A 27,574-nucleotide genomic window follows, 5' to 3' on the forward strand; every position below is an offset into this window, starting at 1 on the left:
TTAAAACTTGGGCCAAAAAGATAACTTTATTGATAAAGGGGGGCCGAGAATGCACATTTTCATAAACTTAAGCCAAAAATGATATTTTTGACAAAAGAGGGTTAAAAATGTTATTTTTTACTTAAAATTAGCTTTAAATACAAACTTTTGGTCTTAAAGGACCTAAAATGTCATTTTTACCAAAAATATGCCATAATTGTAAATTTTCGGTTTTTAGGACAAAAGGTGACATTTTATAAAAAGGTGGACTTTTTATTTCATTTTGGTAAACAACATAGCTTAAACAACCAACGTAACAAACCAAAGATCAATTTCGGTATTCACGTCCTTATTGGGCCTGAAAATAATATACATGTTTAATGAGCCTTAGTTGTCCTTTTACATGTATATTGGGCCCGGGATATATATTTAAATTCCTTTTGAGCCTGGAAATAATATACATGTTTAGTGGGCCTTAGTTGTCCACTTACATGTTTATTGGGCCTGGAATATACCTTATATGTTTATACGCGTAAATTCGATTAAGGATCTAGTAAGACGTTTTGTTTGGCACCAAATGAGGGTACAAACGTAGCTTGTAGTTATAACTAGAGTCTCCCGGAGAGAGAGCATGGGTTTGTGTATAGATCTATACGGGGGTGACACCCCACACCTGAGCTGTTCGCTACAGTTAGACTAGGCCAGTCTAGGGTGACAAACTGTACCTTAAACAAGTCGGCGTCTAATAGACATCATGACAGGCAAAATTGTCATTATCAAGTATGGTTATAACGGCTCACTTAGAGGAATTAACATTATAAAATTTACGGGAAACCATCTTTTGTGGATAAGACGGTAACCTACATGCGCTGGTACTCAACCTCGGGTGTTGAGTTTCCAACATTCTCTTACGCAGACAACATCGGGTTGTCTGCGGTCATTCTCTTTATATTCTCGCAAACATTAACACACATGCATTAATACAAGATCGGACACAAACATATCAAACTGTTTTTCGGAAAATATCGGATTTTCTGGAGTTTACAAAGTAATACAAAACATTTTACTCAAACATGCTTATGAACTCACCAACATTTTTATGTTGACCCTTTAAAATTAACTTGTATTCTCAGGAAATCGTTGAGCAGGTCGGTCAGCAAGATTACATGGATATTTTGTTATGTTTTGTTTTCATCATACTTGAATATTTTGACATGTAATATTGAAATACAATATTTGATGTAAGCCAATGACACTTGTAATATTACATGTGTGATGATGATGATGATGTTATGTTTCAATTATATACTCTGTGATGATACTACAAGAATGAAGTCACCCAAGCCCCCAGACGTTTCCGCCGTCTGGTTCAGGGTGTGACAAACTGTAACATTGTATCCTTTGTAATATCAAATTAAAATACCGAAAAGTTCATGCCATCTTAAAATCATAATAATTTTTATTTTATTGTCTATACAATCAAACACTTTACTTGAAAGTGTACGTACAAAGTCAGTATCGATTTGTCTAAAAATTGTATGTCACTACTAGAAAATCGTATTTTTTCCATGGTGAAGGCCAAGTTAATCACACTTTTGAGTATGTTGTGTCAACCATCTGATACCTACATATCTTTCAAATGGACGTGCCAAACTTTCTCTAACACGTTCTAAATTTTAGAAATATTTGATACCTTCAAATACCAATTTTATTATGATAGATTCTATTTATTTTCAAAAAATTATGTGAAATTACTTGATACAAATAAATTACACATACCCAACCAACTCTAGCTTGTAGACCTTGATATACCTTTCCTATATAAACACACCATATCCTTATCAAATGAACATCCAACTCATCAAAATTCTCCATCTAAGGAAAATGGTGTCATCTAAAGAGCAAAATTCCATTTACGATATCAGAATCTCAACAGTTGCCCCTGCAGATATATCCACAAAATATGGGTTTCAGGAGCTAAGTGCCATAGACCTAGCCATGAAGCTTCACTACATACGATTCGTCTACTACTTCAAAATACCAACATTCGATGGTTTCACCATCATTAAAATTAAGGAAACAATGTGTGATTGGTTAAACAATGCATCTATCCCATGTGGTCGATTTAGGAGAACAGATTCGGGTCAACCCATCCTCAAATGCAATGCTGCTGGGGTGCGTATCATCGAGGCTAGTTGTTATCTGAGCCTCGATGAATGGCTTGAATCTAAAGATGATTCAAGACATAAGCTTCTTGTTCCTAGCAACGTTATTGGCCCTGAATTGTCATATTCTCCATTGGTTATGATACAGGTTTGCTTGCTAATCATGCTTTTTATTTGTCTTCCGTATATTATGCTTTACGTACGTGTACCAAATAAATTTGGCTGTGCTAAAACCAATAAAAATAATAATGTTTCCAATATATATAGTTTTAGAAAGTTTTTAGTAACATTTCCCTATATATTTATACAAAAAGTTGATGTATCATTTGAATCCATATTTTTTCTTCCTCATTTTGGAAGGAAACTAGAGATTACAGACTACCATCTTCATATTGTTGAGTAATATAATTTGTACCATATATATATTCGAATCACTTATGTTGCATGATCTCCAGCAATAATGAGATAAACACATACAATATTAACCTTTATGTTTGGTTTATACCTCTTTAGTGTCTTATTCTTGTCAAAATCAATAATTTTACGTCGGCACATTTAGTTTTTCTTAGTGAATTTTAATTCAGGTCAAATATAGTTGGCATATGAAATATAGTAACTAAATAGTTGGTATGTGAGATGCAATAACGAAATAAGTACTATGGGTATTAATATAGTATAATATCATTAAAGTAGATAAAAAGAGACGAATCTTGTTGATCTACTTTAGTGTAATGAATATATTTACAAACGGGTGAGTATTTTACTAGAATGAAATTATTATAATTTTAACTAGACATTATAGAAAAAATGTTATCTTCTAGGCTCTATTTTTCTCAAAACAAATACAAAACTGTAACTACACCAATAATTCAATAAAAGGATTTAGGCAAATCGAATTTATATTGTTACGGCAGAGGGTAAATAACTAAAGATATAAACCGATTTTACACAGACTGTCATTTTTATTTAGCAATTGTCATCTTTATTTTGTATGACAGAGTAGCATGTTCATTGTAGGTATAATAGTTTCTTAATCCTTTTAAATGTGTTTTAAAAGGAATAATAAAAATTGTAATAACATACAACTATACAAGTTACCTACAGAATCGACATTTATACTTTATATTTCTGATGTGCAGTTAACCAAATTTAAATGTGGGGCTACATCGGTTGGTATGGGTTGGTCTCATGTACTTGGTGATGTTTTTTCTGCAATGGGCTTTATTAGACTATGGAGTCAAGTCATTGCGGGCCATTACCCGGACCAACCAATTATCATGGCCCAACCAATCATCATGACCCAACCACAAAATGAAGTAACCAATAATCCAAACCCAAACCCAGAGTTACTTTCCATAAAAAGGGTTGGCCCAGTTGGAGACCTTTGGTCTACTTCAAGTAATTCAAAAATGGAAACATTTTCCATTTATATTTCGATGAATGAGTTGACTCGGTTTCAAACAAAGATATGTCAAGACAAAGCTGGTCTACAAATTCCTCAATTTGAATGTATTTGTGTTATGATTTGGCATTGTTTGGGAAAAATTAGACAAGGATTGGGACCACAAGTTGTGACGGTATGCAAAAGTGATTTGAGAAACCGAACACATGGAATTATTACAAATAAAAATCAAACAATTAATGTGATCAAATCAGATATCCCTATAGTTGAATGCACCCTGATGCAACTAGGGTCCTTGATGATGAATCAAGTAGTTGATGAGCGAAATAAGATTGAAGAAGCAATGAAGAGCGATGACATGCTTTCAGATTTTCTCATTTATGGAGTGAATTTGACTTTCATCGATTTGAGTGATGTCTTGTTTTATGACATTGAAGTAAGAGGACAAAAACCAGTTTATGTAAACTGTTTTATGGATAATATTGATGATAAAGGTGTTGTGTTGATTCTTCCAACTCCTAAAGGGTGCTCCGATGGAAGGATAGTAAGCATAACGTTGCAAGAGAATGAGATGGTTAATCTAAAAAAGGTACTTAAAAACGATTGGTGTATTGCATAAATCCATATCAGGTCATATGATTATTTCCAAAAGTGTGTCTAGAGGTAGCATTTATCCTTTTTTTTAATGTAATATTGCTTAAAGTGTATGTGTGTTATATGCTATTGAATAATATGTAATATTGAGTGCATCAAAGAAGGGTAACAAAAGTATAATGCTACCTCTACACTTCACTGGATTTATTTATTATAATATATGACATGGAGAACTTAATCTAGAATTAAATCCGAAAATGTTGGGGAAAAAATTCATCGAAAAGTAAATATGATTTGGTAAACCCACTTCATTTAGTCGATATGTATTTTAAATGACTATAAAAAAAAATTAAAAAAAAAAGTTGAACATACGTATCATACTACATTAGTTGGTTCAATCTATACAACTTTCTAGTAATCTTGAAGTTGTATGTTCAACTTTATGGTTGCGTAATGATAGGTTCTAGAACCAACAAAATAAGGTACAACGCATAACAATAAGGCTATATCATTTCATGACACTTCTTAGGCAACTTTTCTACTTTACAATAAAAAGGAGATATAAGAATATCACTTGTATTTTCAACTACATCGATACAAAAGAATTCACATAATTTTGAAATGACCATGAAAACTCAAACATCAAAATCCTTCGTATATTTGGACGATGTTGATAGCAACATAGGTGTCTATTATATATGAGAGGTGATTGGTACACACCAATTACTAGCTAGCAAATCTAAGGTTGTGGGGAGTGGCTTTGGCAGGAGCTTGGTATTTGCTGAGACACCTCGGCAAACACCACTACCCCTCCGTATTGGCATGTCGAACTCTCGGAATGTTGATGTTGAGTCTTTCTCCACTCTTGTTAGCCGTCTCCCGTTTCGGCTGCTTGGCAAACTCCCTCGGCAAAGTGAGGTGTAGGTAGAAAAGGCTTAGGTGGAGGTCGGTGGTGCCGACACTACTCCTGTCACCCTACGAAGCAATTGTTGTTCAAATTAGTCTATCATGCTCTAGTGGTAAGGATTAAAAAATTCATAACATCAAACATGCACAAAGTTTTCTCTCCGTTGTGATGCACCTAGTTTATGATGATCATGTTTACATCTTTAGTTGTTCAAATTGTTGGTGATTTGTATCATCAATGTGTATTTTAAGTGTAACTGATTGACTTGTTGACCAAAAATCAATCTTGATGAATATTAAACAAGTAAGGAAGGTGCGGAGTGCACACTTGTTTAAGTTCATTGAAGATTTTAAGTAGACTGTCATTTAGGGGCGAAACCCCTAAACGAACGGGGGTTCAGGGACAGCGCCCCTGGGAGCGGGGTCCAAGCACGGAAATTTTTTATATGAGTTATATTACTATATAAACAATGCCTTAGAAATCTGAATTTTCTATAAATGAACCTGGTTTTTTGACTTCGTTTTGACCTTTATTAATGATCCGATTTTATGACAGTTTATAACTGTTTTGACAGTTGGAGTAGTTTTTGGACAAAGAAAACTGTCTTGACAGTTTTAAGACAAATGAAGTACTTAATCATTTTGGTCATCATTTTCCTGATACAACAATCACGAAAATCATACTTCATATTCTCTGTTCTTGAAACTCTTCTGAGTCTTATCCGATTAAAGGTTGGGAGTACCACTCAAATACTTTAATCTGAAAGTATACACACGATTCTCAGAATTTACAAGCCTTTTATAACCCAAAATTTCTTATACAAATTTCAAAAAAGAAAAGAAATATTGAATCCAGTTAACTAAAACACTTCTTTGATCTAAAATGACTTTTAACTAAGTTTTTGGTGGTAATTGGTTGAAGACTTAATTGATATTTACTTGAAACAAGATTAATTTTACATGTAACAAGATTAATTTTACATGTAACAAGTTATTTAGCATATAGCTAGCAAAATCTAACACTCTCAATGAAAATTTTGAAATGTTAAACAAAGAAAATTTTATGTTCACAGTGTTTAATTGGTTACTGTATAAAAATATTAAAAAGGGATGAAACGATATTTTAAATAAAGTATTAAAAAATAATAAAAAATAATAAAAAAATAAAGTATAAACATCATAATTAAAAAATATAATTCAACCTTTCTGCATAAAACAATCTAAAATATTATAAAAAACTTTCAACAATTTTTTAAATTGTTTAATTCAATTAAGTTTTATTTTTATTTTATTTATTGATAGAACATGTTAAAATTAAAACGGATCTTAAATGAACATCACCTACACCCATTATGTGGACTCCACACATATAAATAAAAAACACTTATACAGATTCATTCATCAACACCCTAAAATTAAAATATAATTAAAAACAACATATTTATACATATCTAATTTGAATTTAACTTACTTTTATATATTTGGTCTTTACAATTTTACAAACTCTTTTTATTAGAAAAAAATATTATTGTTTAACTGATAGTTCTTATAGTTATTTTTAGCACATATGATCACATGTTTTTTTGGATACAAAAAATAACCCAAAATTTAGAACTTTACAAAAATATCACCTTGTCCGAAGTGAAACAGAATGTTTCGGACCCCAAGATTTGATGGTACACACCTGTTTATGTGGCCCTTTATTTAAAGGATATCTAAAATATTGTATCCACCACATCATGAAATAACATTTTAGACTCTATGAAAATATTTATATGTAACTGGGAACCATACATGGAATGTTTAAATACGACATAGTGAGTTGATGAAATCTATGTAGTCAATGTTTATTTGTTCATTCTACTTATAGTACAAGTGATAGTCTTGGGTCCTCAATGATTAACAATAAAAATATGGAAATACTCAAAGTGGACTCATATTGGATCAATTATGCAGTCTGCTTTTGATATTGGATCAATTATACCAACCCTTTTCAATACCCAGAATTTAGAATATGCTCTAACGAATGATGGGGCCAATTACCCATAAGGGAGGCCAATATGGTAAGATTGAGTTCATGTTACATAACTTTATGTCATGATATTAAATAATGAGTATTGAATGCCTTCATTTATGCAAATACACATCCATATCAATATCCTACTATCCTAATGTTTTTTGGGTATCTTGGAATTGCATGCATGGATACTAACCATTTTACACCGGTATTTGGTCAACACACTTATTTTATGATACCACATACTATTTTTTTAAGCTCTCTAGTTCCGCATCTACATAGTCTTATAGGAAATCAACTATTAGATGAAGGAAGGGGTTGATCTTATCCCAGACGAGAGATTAAGATTGACACTGACGCATGCATCCAAGGTACCACCATAGTCTAACATATGAGGGAGGGGGGCCTATAAAGTTTGTGTATGTTTTTTCCTTGAAATGTTGAATTGTGGTTGGTATGTGACTAATTGACTATAGATGGTTCCAATGCTTATAGATATTTGCCATATCGTAAGTAATATACAAAGATAGTATGTGGAACACGTATTGTTTAGACATTTTCCATTTCTTTTTATCGATTCTTATGTGAATATTTGTTTTTGGTATTTGTTTTTTAAATATGAAATTCAAAAACACATGGAAATATTTAATTAAAACAAAAGATCATCACATAAAAAAAAATATTTGATTTAGAAAAACATAATACATACTTATATATATTATCACATAATAACTAACTATTTATCATAAGAAAATATAGATTTCTCCCAAATGATCAAGTTTTATTTTTATATTCACATCACTATGAAAGTGGCATATAAATGAAGATAGATTAGTAAGTCTAATTTTTTATAGTGCAACCATACTTCTACGTATTTTACTTCATCATCGACTAATCCCTCATTTTTTGTAAGACGGCTTCCATTGATTCATCATATCTTGCTCGTCAAGCTTCTTAATATATTATTCGCACCAATGAACACCTAGGGGTGAGCATTTGGACCGGACCGAACCGGACAGGTTTCGAAGAATATTGTAGACCATGGATCGGACCGGATCAGACTTAGGGCCTGTTTGATACGCAGCTGACTGGTCCGATCAGCACTCCAGTCAGCCTATTTGATAAAGGGGCTAATCATGTTAGACCCAGTCCATTGTTCTGATTCGGTCCTAGGTAATTGGTTGATTCGGTCCATGGTAAAAGGGAAGCTGACCGGAACATTTCATCACTTTACCCCTGATTCTTTGTACGCTACATCGTGAGGACGTGAATGACAATCCCACCGTTTCTCTATCTCCTGCTTCTGTCTTCACTGATGTTTGCTACTCCCTTCTGTCATCGTCGATGCCTTCTTCATCATGATTCTTCATGTCGGGGACTTCTTCGATCGCTGGTAAGCTCTGATGTTTTTAATCTTCCTCTTTAATTAGTTCATGAAATCGCTTTTGACATTGGTTTCACTAAATCATTTTCGAAATCTATATACATAGTGTGATAGGTAAGCCTCTCCATCAATAGCAGGTTTTCAGAATTTTTATGTGTGGAATTCTGATGAATATATGTCTGAATTTATGGTAATTTCTTTGTTGTTCGATTTTTGCTCCTTTTGTTGTTTGGTTTTTGCTGTGAATTATTGCTGTGAAAATCAGTTGATACTTGTTTATTGTTGCTCCGTTTCCACCGTTTCCAGTGCCACATTAATGGAAGAGATAAAAAAAATTGTTTGACTCTTTCAATTTCCACCAAGATAGATTTCATGTGACTCTTTAATTCACATGTAAGGAAATATAAAGATTTGGTATTATGATTAAATAAATCTTGTATCATGTTGCACTATGTTATGTTGTTCGAACTTGCTCAACAGATTAAACATTCACAGATTTCATGATATTATATATATATATATATATATATATATATATATATATATATATATGTTAATCTCTATCTCTCAAGTGGTTGGTGGGATGTTAAGTCCACCAAGCAAATTACACCCTTTGTTTGCAAATAAAATGTAATATAATGGTAAAAAGGGGTATCGATCCTCGGGGAAATGGTTGTATTTAATCACCAATGCAATCCAATAGAACTAGTGTAAATAAACTAACTAACTACAATTAAACTAAAAGGGGGTGTTGTGATTGCTTGAAAACTAAAAGACTTGAATAACTAAAAAGCTTGCAATTAAGCAAGATGGTGAAATGCTCAAATATTGGAGAGAATTGGTTAACCAAGGCAATTCAACACAATGAACATTTGTGTGTTTATCATTAGGATTCAATATGAAGCTTATCATTCATCCCAAATTGGTTATAGCAATCATGAAGCATGATATGCCAAGATTCCTCAAAGATAGTATGGAGGTTGGGGAAGCCCACAACACACCTTCTTAATCAAAATCAAGGATCCAATTGAAGCAAGTGAAGCAATTGAACCCAAGAAGTTAATTATCCTTAAGAATGAAGGACTCCCCAATTCTTAAAGGACGTCAATGCTTATACACCCATAAAGGAGTCATGATTCATAAGGTAGAGATGATTTCTACCATCATAAACCCCTTATTCTAAGTAAATTCAATGATTTAATGCTAAACCAAAGAAAAAAACCAACAATTGCTCATTCAAGTACCAAGCTCATGATCAAAGTATTAAACAAGCATAAGAAATATGAACTAGAATCATAAACATAAGATAAATGACAATTAAGCATGAATCCTTCAAAAACCCACAAATATTCAAGGGTTTTAGCCAAAGTTAACCAAAATAGAGAAACTAGCCACTCATGGCAACAAAATAACAATCACAAAAGTGTTTTTGCATCAAGAATCTACCAATTACTTAGAAAGATGAGAAGAAATGAGTATCAAGCTCCAAAAATCGCCTCCTCTGGTCTCTAATGGTGGAAAATCGAAGTATGATCTGAAAGATCCAACCCCCAACGTAAATGGTGAACAAAATGACCAAAATGCCCAAAAGTATGCAGTTGCGCGGGTACCCGCGCAAGTGTTGCGCGACTGAGACTCCACCCTCGCAAGTGTTGTTGGAATGCTATTGTTTCATTTTTCTACACTACACCACTCCACTACCCAAGATTCCTTTGGTCCCCTCCATGACTCACATAATTCAAATTTAACCAATCACCTTCAAGCTTTAAATATGGATAGTCCATGCCCAAAATAAAAATCCATGACCCATCTTCAAAAGCCCACTTCATCCAAATCTTCAACTTTTTAAGCCCAAATTTCATTTGATGGATCCGTAAAGCCCAATAATGCATCGAGAAGCCCACTAAGCCCAACTCCAATCAAACCGCAACCGCAATGAGCTCCAAAACCCCGCAAAATATCTCATGCAAAATAGAAAGTACCCGACACGATCCATGATAAAGAAAATAAAGAATATACAATGCAATAGTAATAAAAAGAGCTAAAAATACTAAAATAAACTAATAAAAATAAGGAAATAAAATAAGCTATCAAATCACCCCAAGCTTAAACCTAACTTGTCCTCAAGTTAGAACAAGACTAAAATGAGCTCGAGATGAATTAAACTGAAAAGGAAAAAAGAAAGATACCATAGAACTTGGTCAACATCAGTCAACATGGTCAGAATCAGTCTTTCATGGACCCTACGCATCTTCAAAATGTTCTCCGCTTTAGAGCCATAAACCACTTTCTCAAACCACTTGACGGGCGAATAGATCACAGTTGGATGCAATCGCGGTGTGCAAGACAAAGGAAACAGAGGATGCGCCCAGTGGGGGCACTTTAAATCACCAATGCAGACCATAATGCATGAAGGAAAGGCGCCTCTTCACGCACGATGATTCCTACATTTTTCAGGCTAAAGTGTATAATAACGAAATAGGGTTTTGCAGCATGGCCTCCGGGCAAACATCCGGTTTCAGAGGCTTCTCCCTTGTACTGTCTTTTACAATCTATCGTCTCATCGTCATAACCTTTTCTCACCAAAAATCAAAAATAAAATAAAATAATAAAAATTCTACTTAGCCTAAATCTAAACCTAACAACTTAAATCTTCAATCTTGAACTTCTGTTATTTGGTTTTTAGTATCTTTGCAGCTCGATCTCTTTTTTTTAGGAAAGTCTTGAACTTGGATTCTTGTTCTTCTTTTTGTGTTGCTCTTTTTTTTCTTCATTGTTTTTGTTGCTTTTCTTGAATCTTCTTTTATCGTCTCTTATTGTCTTCACTTTTCCAATTTCTTCATTTTTTATGTTTTCTTCTTGGAAGGTCTAAGGAATTTCACCATATAACATAGGACTCCAATAGTGAAAATGGAGTAATAGATAGAGGCTAACATGAACACCTAATGATCATTGACAATGTGTCAAGATCTACTAAAAAGAGTGGGGAATGAATCAAAAATGGGTGTTACCGAAAAAACTTGGTCCCAAAAGATGTGAATTGGGGGACCCACTTCAAAGTTCATCAAGCGCCTCAATGCAAGGTGTGATGAACAAAAATCTATCTAACTATCTGTTGGATTAGTGTCTAAGCCCGTAACTATATTTGGTATGTACTTGACCCGGTTATGCATGGTCCTTTTGGGTTGCCTTCACCAAAGCAACTTGACAAGGTAATTTGATATGAGAGAGAGGATATTATGGTTTATTAATATATTATAAGAATAATATATTAAAGGAGAAATCATATTTATTTAATTAGTATTAGTCATAAATTAATTAGGAATTAATTTGGTGACTAAAAGAGATTAATTAAATAAAGGGGCATAAACTGTCAAATGTGTGATAGTTGAGTTTTGGGCTGGGAAGCCTAATGGACTAAGGGGGAACGAAATTATGATGAAGGATCATCATATTTTCATCCAAGGGCCTTATTCCAGAAGGTTCCTTGGGCTACTTGGTGGCTAAGGTATCCATTAGGGTTTAGACTGAAACCCTAGCAGCCTGCACTATAAATAAGACCATAAGGCTCCAATTTTCGGCCACTTGCTTCCAAGAGAAACCCTAGGGCCGAAAATTAGCATCCTCCCTCCTCTCTCAAAGTTGGCTTCTTGATTGAGGTGTTTGTGATCCATTAGAGGAGTTACAATTGTGACTCTAAGCTCAAGAGAAGAAGATAAGAAGATCTAAGCCAATCTTTGAAGAGGTAAACACATATATCTGATGTATTAAGTTAATTTTCGAATTATGTATGCTAGATTAGGGTTTGCAAGTCTTGGATTCAATGCATGTACAATAGAGAAACCTAGATCCAAGCATTAGGGTTTGTATGAGCACATAGGATTGTTCTTATGCTTAAAACCTATCAGTGGTATCAGAACCTTGATTGGTTTCTGTTGTATGTGATGCTTTAACTGTTTGATTGCTGAAAATCGTTTTTTGTGCTAACTGTTTGATGAACTCGACGAGTTCCATGAGGAACTCGACGAGTTAGATGAACTCGACGAGTTCCAATGTGGACTCGACGAGTTTAGCTGTCAGACAGAGGATATTTCGGGATTTTGTTGCTGTTTTGTCATTGGATTAATGCCTAAATCGTTTTTTGAAGATAAAATCCGAATTTTATTATATTTGAATGATTATCCCTGCCAAAACAAAAGATAATTTCAAATCTTTTGAATAATAGTTTCTTTATATGATAAATATGGATTATTTGAATTATTTGGTAATTATCTTGTGACTAAAATTGGATTAGGTCAAATATAGATAATCATAAAATGAATTGTTTAATTTATATTATTTGTTATTTGATCCCTTGTGTTTTGAAAAGTTCAAAACTTGTCCTCAAGTTTTAAAATTTAAATTTTATGATTAAAAGTTAAATTTTGAATGATTTAAATTTCAAATCCTTAGAATTTTACAAGTTTAAAATTCAACCCTATACTATTATATTATTACAAGATTAATTAATATATATGTATAAGAATAAGCTAGTCTTATCGCTAGTAAGCCTCATTCACGAAGCCGGTCTATAAGGTGGGTATAAGGTTGTTGCCTATAAAATGGCGCTTAATGGGTGTACACTCACATCCACCGCTTGCTTGATTGGTGGAGGGTCGTTAGCCGAACGGATAGGATATGGCACTTAATTCCTCATTATAAGTATAATGAATATTGCAAAGTAACTAAAATGTTTTTCAAATTCCCATCTTAGTTACTTTAGGGTAAAATGTGAAAATGATGCTATTCCATGGAATTACACTTTGTACCCCTGTCAAACGTTAGTGGAGCGTGCGTGGCTAACCGGCACACTAATTTAGGATTGACATTGGTGACAAAGGGTGGCTCGATGTTTTATCATAGATCAATGGAGCGTGCGTGGCTAACCAACACATTGATTAGGTGATGAAGACATTGAGTGCACCATGTTGATTCGCATGGTTATTCACAAACTTGTTTGCGATCCTCGGCATCCCAGTCGCAAATTTGAAGTGCATATCGAGATTTAAACATGCCATTGAAATGTTCAATGAATCTCAAAAGAAATCTAGGAATTTTCAAATACATTTAAAACTAAATTTCTTTTCGTTTTTCATGGTGAAAATTAGTGAATCGTCATTCACTTACCTTCAAATTATTTACTTTTAGATTACGGCATCCCTTTTCTAAGTTGGAAATAATGTTGTTGGATCCTAGCCCTAATTTCTCATTTGGGTGTTTAATTGGGGATTCATTTCTAATCAAACTTTGTTCCTTTCTATTTCAGATGTCTAACGCAAACGCAAACAGCAACACTTCTGGGTCATTCTCGTTGATGAACCTACGTCAAAAGGTGACATTTGATGGCTCGAACTTCAACGAGTGGATGAGATACATTCGCATGATAACTCGCTACGAGGACAAAGAATATGTCCTCGACGAGAAGCTAGAAAAGATCAACCCAAAAAAAGCTACTCCTGAAGAGATGGCCGCCTTTGAGGCCCACGAGCGTGATGCAACGAAAGTTCATTGCATCATGTTGGCCACCATGAACCTCGAACTCCAAAAGTCCTATGAGGACATGTATCCATATGAGATGCACCAAGATTTGCTGGACAGGTACCACCAGAGCGCGAGACAAGAGCGTTATGAGATCATCACCAACATGATCACCGCTAGGATGGGGAGTGGAGAATCCCTAACTGCTCATTTGCAAAGAATGCAAAGGTATGTTGATCGTCTTCTCAAACTTAATGTTAAGTTTGATGAGGATTTGGCTATCGACATCATCCTCCACTCCTTGCCTTCCTGCTACAACCAGTTCAGAATGACCTACCATATGAACAAAGAAGAAGTCACCATGAGTAAACTTCAAGGGCTCCTGAGGACAGCTGAGAGCAACCTCAAGGACAAATCTATTGCATCATCCTCTACTGTAGCTGCTCCTGTGTTGGAAATTGGCCAAGGAAAGGGAAAGAAGAGGAAGGCTCCTTCTAAGAGCCACCATAAGGGTAAGACCCAAGATGGTTCCTCTTCTAGTGGGACCAAAGCAGGTTCTGTTAAGCCCTCTTCTGACCCCAAGGAAGCAGAGTGCTTCTATTGCCACCAGAAGGGCCACTGGAAACGAAGCTGCCCAAAATATCTGCAGGACATTAAGGATGGGAAGATAAAGCCCACCTTTGCAGGTATGTATTTGATTAAATCTAATAACTCATCACTTGCTACTTCATGGGTCCTTGATACTGGATGTGGTTACGACATTTGTTCTGATTTGCAGGGGCTAAGAAAAAGTTGGGAAGTGGAGCATGGAAGGATAAACTTGATCATGGGAAACAAGAAGTCTTCACCAGTAACCAAGATCGGAGTTTATTCCTTAGTGTTGAGTAATGGGTTAGGGCTAGATTTAAATAATTGTTGCTATTCGCTAGATATGGCAAGAAACATAATTTCTTTTCATGGTTTGTTTAAACAAGGTTTCAGATATTCATTTGATAATAGTAATGGTTCGATTAATGCTTATTTGAATGGTGTCTTTTATTTCAATGCATTACCTTGTAATGAGATTTATGAATCTGTGTTAGTTATAGATAATTTAGGAAATGATGTTTTGAATATTGATTTGTCCACAAGTTTGGACAAAGCATGCTTGTGGCATTGTCGCCTTGGCCATGTTAACAAGAAACGCATAGCCCAACTCCAAAAGGATGGAGTCTTGGAGTCATTCGACCTCAGGGACGATGACGTGTGTGAATCTTGTTTACTTGGGAAGATGACCAAGTCACCCTTTACTGGTACATGTGAAAGGGGTGAGGGTGTATTGGATCTCATACATACAGATGTATGTGGACCCTTTAGATCCACCACAAGGGACGCTTGTCGCTTCTACGTGACTTTTACAGACGATTATAGCAGATATGGATATATCTACTTGATCAAGCAAAAGTCAGAAACCTTTGAAAAGTTCAAAGAGTTTAAGAATGAAGTGGAGAATCAGCTGGGCAGGAAAATCAAGATGCTTCGATCTGATCGAGGAGGAGAGTACCTAAGTCTTGAGTTTCACGACTATTTAAAAGCATGTAGAATAGTTTCGCAATTGACGCCTCCTAGAACGCCACAATTGAATGGTGTGGCTGAGAGACGTAATCGAACCTTGTTGGACATGGTTCGTTCTATGATGAGTCGTGCTTCGTTACCAATCTCATTCTGGGGGTATGCCTTAGAGACTGCCGCTCATATCCTTAACTTAGTTCCCACCAAGAAGGTTGCCAAGACACCTCACGAGATGTGGACAGGGAAAGCTCCCTCGTTAGCACATATCAAGGTTTGGGGTTGTGAAGCTTTCGTAAGACGAGAGACTCACGACAAGCTAGAACCTCGTAGTGAGAAGTGTTATTTCAACGGCTATCCACAGAAGTCTTTTGGCTATCTCTTCTATAGACCAAGTGACAATGTTATCTTTGTTGCTAGGAGAGGAGTTTTCAGAGAGAGAGAACTCATAAGTCAAGGAGACAGTGGGAGTCAGATTGACCTTGAAGAGCTTCAAGAGTCAGGAGATGAAGGAACCTCTGACACCGGCGTTCAACCTGAGGAGGAAACTCCTGTTGAAGCAATTGACCAGTCCTTACCTCTTAGACGTTCGAGTAGAGTTATTGTTCCACCCCAGTTTTATGGTTTCCATATTACTACTGACGGGGATACGTTTATTAGTGATAGTACACTAGTAAATCTGGACGAACCTAATAGCTACAAGGAAGCCATGGCAGGCCCAGAGTCTGCTAAATGGAAAGAGGCGATGGACAGCAAGATTCAGTCCATGTATGACAACCAAGTTTGGAATTTGGTTGATAATGTACCGGGTCGTAAGACAGTCGGATGCAAGTGGATCTTCAAGAAGAAGACAGACATGGATGGGAAAGTGCATACTTATAAAGCGCGATTGGTCGCGAAGGGCTTTACTCAAACTCCTGGAGTTGACTATGATGAGACCTTCTCGCCAGTTGCCAAGATAAAGTCTATTAGGGTAATGCTCGCAATAGCTGCGTTTCATGATTATGAAATCTGGCAGATGGACGTAAAAACCACTTTCCTAAATGGAAAAGTTGGTTGAGGATGTTTACATGAATCAGCCAGAGGGTTTTGTCGATGCGAAGCATCCAAATAGAGTGTGCAAGCTTGAGAAATCCATTTATGGATTAAAGCAAGCATCTCGCAGATGGAATCTTTGTTTTGACGAGAAGGTCAAAGAGTTTGGTTTTCTGCGAAACGAAGATGAGTCATGTGTGTATGTCAAGGCCAGTGGGAGTATAGTGAGCTTCCTCGTATTGTATGTCGATGACATACTACTCATAGGAAACGACATTCCAACCTTGCAGGAGGTCAAATCCTGGCTTGGGAAGTGTTTCGCTATGAAGGACCTCGAAGAAGCTGCATATATACTGGGAATAAGGATAGTGAGAGACAGAAGTAAGAGACTGATAGGACTCAGTCAGGATACATACTTGGAAAAGGTACTAAAACGTTTTAGTATGGAAAATTCCAAGAAAGGGGAGTTACCAATCCAATGCAATACCAAACTGAGTAAGACTCAGAGCCCAAGTACAGAGGCAGAGATAGCTGATATGAGCCGAGTACCTTACGCTTCCGCAGTTGGCTCGATTATGTACGCTATGACCTGTACTCGCCCTGATGTGGCCTTCGCTTTGAGCATGGTCAGCAGATATCAAGGGAACCCTGGTAAGGCGCATTGGATTGCTATCAAGAATATTCTTAAGTACCTACGAAGGACCAAGGAATGGTTTCTAGTCCTCGGTGGGAGTGATGACTTAAGGGTGCGAGGGTACAGTGACGCTAGTTTTTAGACGGATCGGGATAATTACCGATCGCAGTCAGGCTGGGTCTTTACCCTGAACGGAGGAGCAGTGACTTGGAAAAGTTCCAAGCAAGAGACCGTGGCTGATTCAACGTGCGAATCAGAGTACATTGCGGCAAGCGAGGCGTCAAAGGAGGCTATATGATTGAAGAACTTCATTGGAGACCTTGGAGTTGTGCCATCCATAAAGGAGCCCATGGAAATTTTCTGTGATAATGAAGGAGCGGTTGCCTTGACCAAGGAACCAAGAGATCATGGCAGATCTCGACATATCGACAGGAAATACCATTTTATTAGACATCGGGTAGAAGAGGGACTCCTCGTTGTGAAGAGGGTATCGTCAGAAGATAACCCAGCAGATCCCCTTACGAAGGGACTGAGTAGGGTTAAGCATTTGAAGCACGCTAGGAGCGTTGGACTAAAGGACGATATTAGTTTAGATTAGATAGGTAGGAAATTTGTAATGGATAATTTTGTATTCAACATTTTGATGATTAAATAAAGGTGTGTTATTTATAAGAAAGTTACTATCTTGTGTTGATTATTTATCTGTTATTTCCAATTTTGCATGTTTTGACTTCCTGAATAATAAGATTGTTCGAATAGTCCACAATCGCTCATATGTTGGAAGTAGATATGAAAGAAGATTGTCATAAATTTGTTTGTAGATTGTCTGAAAGGTTTTAGACATAGCAAAGGTTTGCTACGAAGTTTATGAGTGCTTATGAAATTTGTTTTGAGCATTGGAATAAACCCGCACTTGCTATTATCACTTCATGAAAGTTACCATAAGTGATCGCAAGATGATAATATCGTATAATCTTTAAACCTAGAGATATGGTTGTTGTTTGCTAGTTGATTATGCATTGATAATGCGAAAACGCATCAGTAACTTGATGTTATAAAATGCATTATTGTGTGTGACTTAGCTAGTAAATGATAAAAGCATATAAGTCGAAGTTTTTCTGTACCTTTTATTCTAAGAGAATAAAAGCGATATCTTGGCCACTCGATGATTTAGTTTGACTTATGTGCCGGGCCCGGTCAGAATGAAGTTGATGTGTTCAACTAAATTCTATGTCGAACAAATCAGAGATCGAGAAACAAAATGCTGGATAATAAGTATTGTCAGCATGATATCTAGAACAGAGGATCATACGATCCCTTATCTGAAGGACAGGATTTTGATCAGAGTTGACAGAAGCGTATAAGAGCTGCGATTGCTAACTAGATCTTGAAGTCGTATGTGAGATATAGTTACTAGACTTATCCAAGTGGGAGACTATTGGATTAGTGTCTAAGCTCGTAACTATATTTGGTATGTACTTGACCCGGTTATGCATGGTCCTTTTGGGTTGCCTTCACCAAAGCAACTTGACAAGGTAATTTGATATGAGAGAGAGGATATTATGGTTTATTAATATATTATAAGAATAATATATTAAAGGAGAAATCATATTTATTTAATTAGTATTAGTCATAAATTAATTAGGAATTAATTTGGTGACTAAAAGAGATTAATTAAATAAAGGGGCATAAACTGTCAAATGTGTGATAGTTGAGTTTTGGGTTGGGAAGCCTAATGGACTAAGGGGGAATGAAATTATGATGAAGGATCATCATATTTTTGTCCAAGGGCCTTATTCCAGAAGGTTCCTTAGGCTACTTGGTGGCTAAGGTATCCATTAGGGTTTAGACTGAAACCCTAGCAGCCTGCACTATAAATAAGACCCTAAGGCTCCAATTTTCGGCCACTTGCTTCCAAGAGAAACCCTAGGGCCGAAAATTAGCATCCTCCCTCCTCTCTCAAAGTTGGCTTCTTGCTTGAGGTGTTTGTGATCCATTAGAGGAGTTACAATTGTGACTCTAAGCTCAAGAGAAGAAGATAAGAAGATCTAAGCCAATCTTTGAAGAGGTAAACACCTATATCTGATGTATTAAGTTAATTTTCGAATTATGTATGCTAGATTAGGGTTTGCAAGTCTTGGATTCAATGCATGTACAATAGAGAAACCTAGATCCAAGCATTAGGGTTTGTATGAGCACATAGGATTGTTCTTATGCTTAAAACCTATCACTATCTACTCTAGACCCCTAGAAAAATGATGACCTGTCTTAAAAAGGTGGTGAGAATCTAACTAAGTAAGGCTCGGACGAGACTCGGGAGTACTAAGGGGTATTCCCCCCAAAACCAAGATGCGAGTCTTTAATGTCTTCAAAATACCTTGTCGGGCTAATCTTTGCTCACACACATCGGTTTGACCAACCACATCCCTCCGCACCTAGACCCAATCAAGCTACCTGCATCTGACCCCTACACAAAACGTGTCCCAATACAAGGAATTCCATATCCAATAGAAGGAATCAAGCGGTCTCAAAGTGGTCTATGAGGCTCAAAACATGTCCCATTTATCCAATACAAGGAATTCCATATCAAGACCCGGGACCAATCTATGATTCAATACTTATGACTCGGCGCTATGGTATATGTAGGGATGAGAAGACAATAGAGAACATAAATGCATGAACTTAAACTAGAATGCATCTAAAAAGTATGAAAATAGAAAAGAAGGAAACAAAATATGCAATATTTTTGAATTTTTTTATGCAGTTTTTATGAATGACCTAAATGACTTACTCTAAATGCAACTATATACAACCTAAATGCAATAAAAAATAAAAGATAAGAATACCTCACCCCAAGCTTGAAATTAAGCATTGTCCTCAATGCTTAGGATGAGAGGAAGGAAGGATCATATCAGGATCAAGGTCGCGGAGGCTCGTGAGGACGGTATGGAAGCAACACATGGGTCGTACAATGGTGTGTGGGTGGAGTTCTTGGCCACCTAAATACACATGGGTGAAAGCTTGGTCGCACAAAGGAAGCACATGTAATGACTCGGAATTTTCTTATGAAGTGGCTGATTTGCGCGGGTGAGTGGGCAGTCTTGCAGATCATTGTGCGGGTGAGTATCAGGTCACGCAGAACCTGCGTGGGTGGGGGAGCAACCGCACGCATACATCAGATTACAACTCGTGTTGGAGGAATTTATGAGCTCAGATTTACGCGACTGGGGCTGGGTCGCGCAACGTTTGCGCGGGTACCCGCGCAAGTTGCAGATTTTGACATTTTTTCATTTTTTCGCTCCACAAGCTCCGGTTTTCTTCCATACTTTACCAAGATCATTGCTAAACCTCAAGATGCTTATTTTTGACCAACTTCAAGCCTAGAAACATCAAAACGTCAAGCGGAGATTATTTGTTCACAATGCATTTGTTTAACGTCTTTGCCAAGACTCGGTCCTGCTTTCTTCAATCTTCATAAATCGTGGTTTCCAAGGTTACGTTTTCGAATTCTCCCATGTTAAAGCCTTCATAAATGGTTTCAAATGGTGCCCATTCACTTTGAAGATTTGATTCGTTTCCAAACTCTTGATTTCAACCGTACCATGATCAAACACTTTTAAAACAATGAAAGGTCTGTGCCATCGAGATCGCAATTTTCCCGGGAATGAATTCAAGCGTGAATGATAAAGAAGAAATTTTTTGACCCGGTATAAAGTGTTTTTGGGTTATGTGCTTGTCATGAAATGCCTTTTTCTTCTCTTTGCACCTTTTAATTATCTTCTTCTTAACTACTTCCATCATTGGAGGATTTAATATTCTTTGAGCCTCTCTCCTAGGCTTGCAATAATCTTCCATAAGAATCTTGTGTCTGCATACATTAGGGCTTTTCCCGTTTATTGGCTCAATCACATCAACCCGGTACAATGGATAAACGTTGCTAGGGTACCTCATTGCTTCAAAGATGTTGAAATGAATGATCTCTCCATCAAACTCCATAGTAATTTTCCCTTTATGGACATCAATGATCATGTGAGCGGTATTCATGAAAGGTCTTCCAAGGAGGATCATAGATGATTTGGAAGGAGTCTTCTCTTCAAGATTAATAACATAAAAATCCACGAGAAAAACAAGTTGATTAACTTGTACTAACACATCCTCCAACACTCCTCTTGGAGACACAATTGACTTGTCCGCTAATTGAATGATTACTCCGGTTTCTTCCAAAGGTCCAACATTGAGAGATTGAAAAACCGAATATGGAATCACATTGATCAAGGCTCCAATATCTAACATGGCACTTTCGACATGCAAATCACCAATGGTACAAGGGATAGCAAATACTCCCGGATCCTTGCATTTGGGAGGTAACTTCTTTTGGATAACCGCAGACACGTTTGCATTGACTTGAATCTTTTCATTCTCTTTGAATTTCCTCTTCTTGGTGCACAAATCCTTGAGGAATTTTGGAATTTGCTTCATAGCATTCAATAGTGGAATGTTGATTTGGACCTTGGTGAAAGTTTCAAATAATTTATTTTATTCCTCTTTCTTCTTCGAAATGGCTAACCGGGAAGGAAAAGGTGGTGGTATGACCAATGGCTTGATGGTCTTGTTGGAAGATTCGGGTTGATCAATGTTTGGAACAACCGGTTCCTTTGGAGGAACTACAACTTTCGAAGGTTCAACAATAATAACTTTTAATCTTCTTCTTCTCTTGAAACTCTTTTAGGGTTGCTTTCTCCAAGTGTTTTCCCACTTCTCAAGGTTATTGCACTCACATTGGGGTTCTTCTCAGTTTGATATGGAAGTTTACCCCTTTGTTCCATCTTGTTGAGAGCGGTAGCCAGGTCTCCAATTTATGCTTGAATATTGGAGAAGGTGTTCTTGGTCTCCTGTTGAAATTGGCTTTGGCTTTGAGCAAGAGAAGTGACAAGTTCTTGAAGACTTATTTGATGGCTACCACTTAATTGGCCTTGTTGTTGGGGTTGTTGGTAATTTGGAGGGGTATAAGATGTTTGTGGATATGGAGGTTTTTGGAAAGGCTATTATGGATATTGGGGTATCGTCATAACATTTGGTGGGTTTTGCTTTGGTGGGTATGGGTTGTTTGGGTTATTCCTCCAATTTGGGTTGTATGTGTTTTGAAATCCCATGGGTCTTGGTTGACCTTGATATCCTCCCATTGCATTAACATCCTCCGGTTCACTACCAAGTGTGGGACACTTATCCGTATAATGCCCCGTCATTGCACAAATACCACACACCATCAATTTTTGAGAACTTCCCACCACCATTTGACTTAACACATTAGTTAAATCCAAGAGCTTTGATTCCAAGTGTTGGGTGTTGCTAACTTCACCAACCACTTATGGCGAATTTCTCTTCATGTCATTTCGAGTCCCGAAATTTCTTTGATTTTGAGAAATGGTACCAAAAAGTAATCTTATCTCTTGAGGTGTCTTGTTCAAGATGTCACCACCACTTGAAGCATCAATCATCCTTCGATCTTTTTTATTCATATCCTCATAAAATTGTTGAAGAAGTAGTTGTTCGGGTATGTTGTGTTGAGGACAACTTGTACACAAGTTGTTGAATCTCTCCCAAAAATCATGAAAAGTCTCATTCTCCCCTTGACGAATCCCCAAAATGTCACTTCTTTGACTTGATATTCGGGAAGTGGGATAGAACTTGCTATTGAAGGCTTTGAGTAACTCTTCCCATGTGTGAATGGATCCCGGTGGTAAGTTGAATAACCACTCTCTAGCTTTATCTTCCAAGGTGAGCGGGAAGGCGGTTAGCTTGAAATCATCTAATGTCACATGTTCGGACAACATGCTAACACATATCATATGAAAGGACTTCAAATGCCTTTGAGGATATTCTTTATCCAAACCATGGAACTTGGTGAGTTGATGTATGAAACTTGACTTCAATTCAATCCCTCGGCGGTTTGCGGGATAAACAATACCAAGGAGTGTGTGAGTAACATCCGTCTCCATCATTTGTCGAAGTGTCAACTCTTCAGGGGTATTGGGTGGATTGGGGTTATTGGGATATTGTTGCATGTAATTGGGAGGTTGTTGGTAAGGTGGGTATGGGTATTATTGGTGATTGTATATTTGTGGTGGATAAGGTTGGTAGTTAGGATATTGGTTGTAGGGAGGTTGTTGTTGTTGGTATATTGGTTGTTGGTACATTAGAGGTTGTGGGTAATTAGGTTGATTTGGTTGATGTGCTTGTTGTTGAACTTAAAAAACATTGTTTTGAGGTTGGCTGTTTTGATGGAAGTTTTGGTTTTGTGGTTGTGGTTTTTGATAATTGGATTGATTTGGTTGATGAGGGGGTTGATTCCAAGGTCGCATATCTATGAGAGGTTCTTGGTGTTGTTGTTGTCTTGGTTGTTGGGGTGGGGTATTGGCATCTTGATTGTTTGGGTTTGGGTTGGGATTGTGAGGTGGAGTGTGATTCATGGCTATGTAGTTTTCAAACGGAATGTCTTCAAAGGAATAACCAACAATTGGAGAATTTGGTTCGGTCTCGGTATCAATGGAAGTATGAACTTGATCTTCTATGTTGATTAGTGGAGAAGAGGAAGAAGATTGAATGAGTTGTTGTTGCTTTGCTTGTTTGGCTAGTTTTTTCAACCTTTTTGCCTCTTTTTCAATCTCCGGATTGTATATTAGTTCACCAGTTCTTGTAGACCTAGGCATAAACAATCTAATAACAATAACCAATTTCCCCAGCAACGGCGCCAAAACTTGGTGGGATGTGAAGTCCACCAAGAAAATCACACCCTTTGTTTGCAAATAAAACGTAATATAATGGTAAAAAGGGGTATCGATCCTCGGGGAAATGGTTGTATTCAATCACCAATGCAATCCAATAGAACTAGTGTAAATAAACTAACTAACTAACTACAATTAAACTAAAAGGGGGGGTGTTATGATTGCTTGAAAACTAAAAGACTTGCATAACTAAAAAGCTTGCAATTAAGCAAGATGGTGAGATGCTCAAATATTGGAGAGAATTGGTTAACCAAGGCAATTCAACACAATGAACATTTGTGTGTTTATCATTAGGATTCAATATGAAGCTTATCATTCATCCCAAATTGGTTATAGCAATCATGAAGCATGATATGCGAAGATTCCTCAAAGGTAGTATGGAGGTTGGAGAAGCCCACAACACACCTTCTTAATCAAAATCAAGGATCCAATTGAAGCAATTGAACCCAAGAAGTTGATTAGCCTTAAGAATGAAGGAATCCCCAATTCCTAGAGGATGTCAATGCTTACACACCCATAAAGGGGTCATTATTCATAAGCTAGAGATGATTTGTACCATCATAAAGCCCTTGTTCTAAGTAAATTCAATGATTCAATGCTAAACCAAAGAAATAAACCAACAATTGCTCATTCAAGTACCAAGCTCATGATCAAAGTATTAAATAAGCATAAGAAATATGAACTAGAATCATAAACATAAGATAAATGACAATTAAGAATGAATCCTACAAAAACCCACAAATATCCAAGGGTTTTAGCCAAAGTTAACCAAAATAGAGAAACTAGCCACTCATGGCAACAAAATAACAATCACAATGTAACACCCCGTTTATTTATTAGATAAATAAATAAATTAATGAACGAATAGTATCCCTAAAATAAATAATTATATATAAAAGGATGGTCTCGAAGAACTAATTGTCACAATTTTAGAAGTCAGGGGGGTTAAAAGTGTAAGTTTCGGACTCAGTTTATAAATATTTATGAAGACAAGGGCTCTGTGGTAATTATTTGGAATTAATTTAAAAGGAAATGAGGTGGAAGGGCTGAATATGTCATAATTAAGATATTTGGGGGGCTGTTTGGTAAATTTTGTACCTAAGATGTAAAGGATTTTAATGTTGAGGGTTTAAATGGTGATTATCGGATTTAACTTAAAGAAGATTTCCAAAGCCAGGATAGAAAGGGTAAATATTGGATTACATTTGAAAAGATCCTTTGGGGGAGGGACCAGAAGTGTAATTTTGCAAAAGATTTTGATTAGTCGGGATTTATAACCCGCCACCCTTGTCATTCAAACCCTAACCCTCAGATGCAACAACCGCCACACCATGCGAACCCTCTCCAGCCGCCACTTTCGGTGTCGAGTTCGATTGCCATTCCTCCACCCGCAACCTCACCGTCGGACGCCACCCAACAACCCCTGCAGTGACACCAGTCAAATTTTGGTCAAAAAAAAATTGATCAATAATCGTAATTGGGATGAACCAAGTGTTAGAGTTTGTAACAAGGTTTCCAAAAATATAAAGAACACTGAAATCCGAGTTATAACGAAGAAGTTATGACCAATCGAAAATCCGCGACAAAACCGGAAAAACACTGTTCAGTGTAAAAAGTGAATTTTCGATAAAAGACTTTTTAGCCTTAACAATCTAAATGAAAGTTGTAGAATATGTTAAACCGAGAACGTTCATAAAAGAACGTAAAAATCTGACTTCGTATGAGGAAGTTATAATTTTTCGAAGTTTCGGTTTAGCAGTAGACAGCTAAAAATTCGAAATATAAATCGATCGATATTTAGCCGACGCAACTTAAACGAGAATCGAAGGTCTCGTCAAAAGTAGCACAACGGTAAAAAGACAGACGAAAACGGACGTCGGATGAAGAAGTTATGAATTTTTAACGGATTTCCTGTCCCGTTCTGTTAAAAATAATAATATTAAAAATAAATTCAAAATCAGCCGACAAAGTCTAAACGAAAGTCGTAGAGTATGATTTTACCTACGCGTGCATATAAAGAACGTCAAAAACGGAGCTCGTATGCGAAAGTTATGATTTTCGCAAGTTTTTGGCACGAAAATCAAGAAAATGTTGAAAACCGGGAAATTTCGCATGAGTCATCCTCGGACACGTCATCCCTCGCATGCGAAGCCTCCACGTGTCACCTCCTGATAGGACCGAGCTTCTCTGTGTCGCCTTCTGATTGGACCAAGTCCGCGGTCCACTAAGCCTCGGACACCTTCGCATGAGACACACCGCACACCCTCCTCGGATGACCCTCGGACCTTCGTGGAGCCTGCCCATTGGACCGAAGTTGGGTCCAGTCCGAAGCTGCCAGCTGCGAGCCACCCATCCGAACCGAAGCCACCTGTCCGATCCGAACCACTACTTCGCCACTTGTCCGAGGCACGTGTCTCGTTCTCCTTGCTCCGGATCCGAGGCTGCGGCCTATATAAGACATGCGAGCCTTCTCGGATGGAAGGCATTTTTCACCCCAAAATTCACCCAATTTCACCTTTTCACCCCGTAAACTTTCTCTCGACCCCCCAAGGCCCCGGTATCGTGTCTAAAGCCCGAAGCAAGCCCCGGAGCCCCGGAATTCTCGAGAAGTTATCCTCTCTCCAGTCGAAACTCTGCCCGGTTTGAGCCGGTTTCTCGTCAAATAAACTCTTTCCGGGAAACGAAACGCTGCCCGAATCACCGCTTATCAAAGTGAGTTCATACCCCTATAATATACCTTTTTAAATGGTTTTATATGCTTTTTAGGGGGGAATACAAGTTTAACACAATAATAAATTGTGTTAATAACTGTATGTGATAATAATCACACAAAAAGTTTCTGTATGCTTTTAAGAATTATCAAATACTTCCAAAATAACTTAAAGCCATGTTAAATCTTAAAAGTCATGTAAACTCTGTTAAATTCTTTGAAAAATGTTTTATAAACTATTTCAAATTATATATGCCAAAATCATGTTTATATATGTATAAATATATAAATAAGATTTGAAGGGCTTAGGACTAATGAATTATCTTATTTTCTTTTCCTTGTTTGGATGTGGAATTAAGGTTGTATTATTTGTCCGAAGGTCGTTTCCTTTTTAATTATATGTATATTATACATATATGAGTATAAAAGGTTACTCCTTTTAGTATCATTACCTTTGTATCAGGCTGAGCAAAGGTGTTCATCCATGAGAAATCATGCTAATCAGATAGAACATATAAATTATAATAGGTATATTTTATGATTCAAAACTAAATATACAAGTATGATTCACGACTGTATACTTTCCAAGGAAATTACCAAAATTCATTCAACTATACCAAGATATGTATAATACCTTTAATATATGAACAACATATTAAAGAAGTAAAGATACATCATACCGGGTTTGAATTAGCAAAAGTACTATACAGAGTACCAGAGTTAGCAAACACGAGGTAATAATACATCATTCCGGGTTTGCATTAGCAATGCTACTATACAGAGTACCAGAGTTAGCAAACACGAGGTAATAATACATCATTCCGGGTTTGCATTAGCAATGGTACTATACAGAGTACCAGAGTTAGCAAACACGAGGTAATAATACATCATTCCGGGT

At 36.7% G+C, this 27,574-nt stretch overlaps 1 protein-coding gene across 1 annotated transcript; it reads left to right on the forward strand.

Annotated features, from left to right (window-relative positions):
- Positions 1–1,817: 1,817 nt before the first annotated feature.
- LOC145106708 (protein ECERIFERUM 26-like) lies at positions 1,818–4,281 on the forward strand. The gene is made up of 2 exons (XM_079043649.1): positions 1,818–2,292; positions 3,284–4,281. Exons 1-2 carry the CDS (start codon positions 1,825–1,827, stop codon positions 4,163–4,165), a joined length of 1,350 nt encoding a protein of 449 aa, XP_078899775.1. The 5' UTR covers positions 1,818–1,824; the 3' UTR covers positions 4,166–4,281.
- The last annotated feature ends 23,293 nt before the right edge of the window (positions 4,282–27,574 follow it).

The sequence above is a fragment of the Lactuca virosa genome, chromosome 1 (assembly GCF_052849685.1).
Source record: "Lactuca virosa cultivar CGN04683 chromosome 1, Lactuca_virosa_CGN04683_v6, whole genome shotgun sequence".
Classification (NCBI taxonomy): domain Eukaryota; kingdom Viridiplantae; phylum Streptophyta; class Magnoliopsida; order Asterales; family Asteraceae; genus Lactuca; species Lactuca virosa.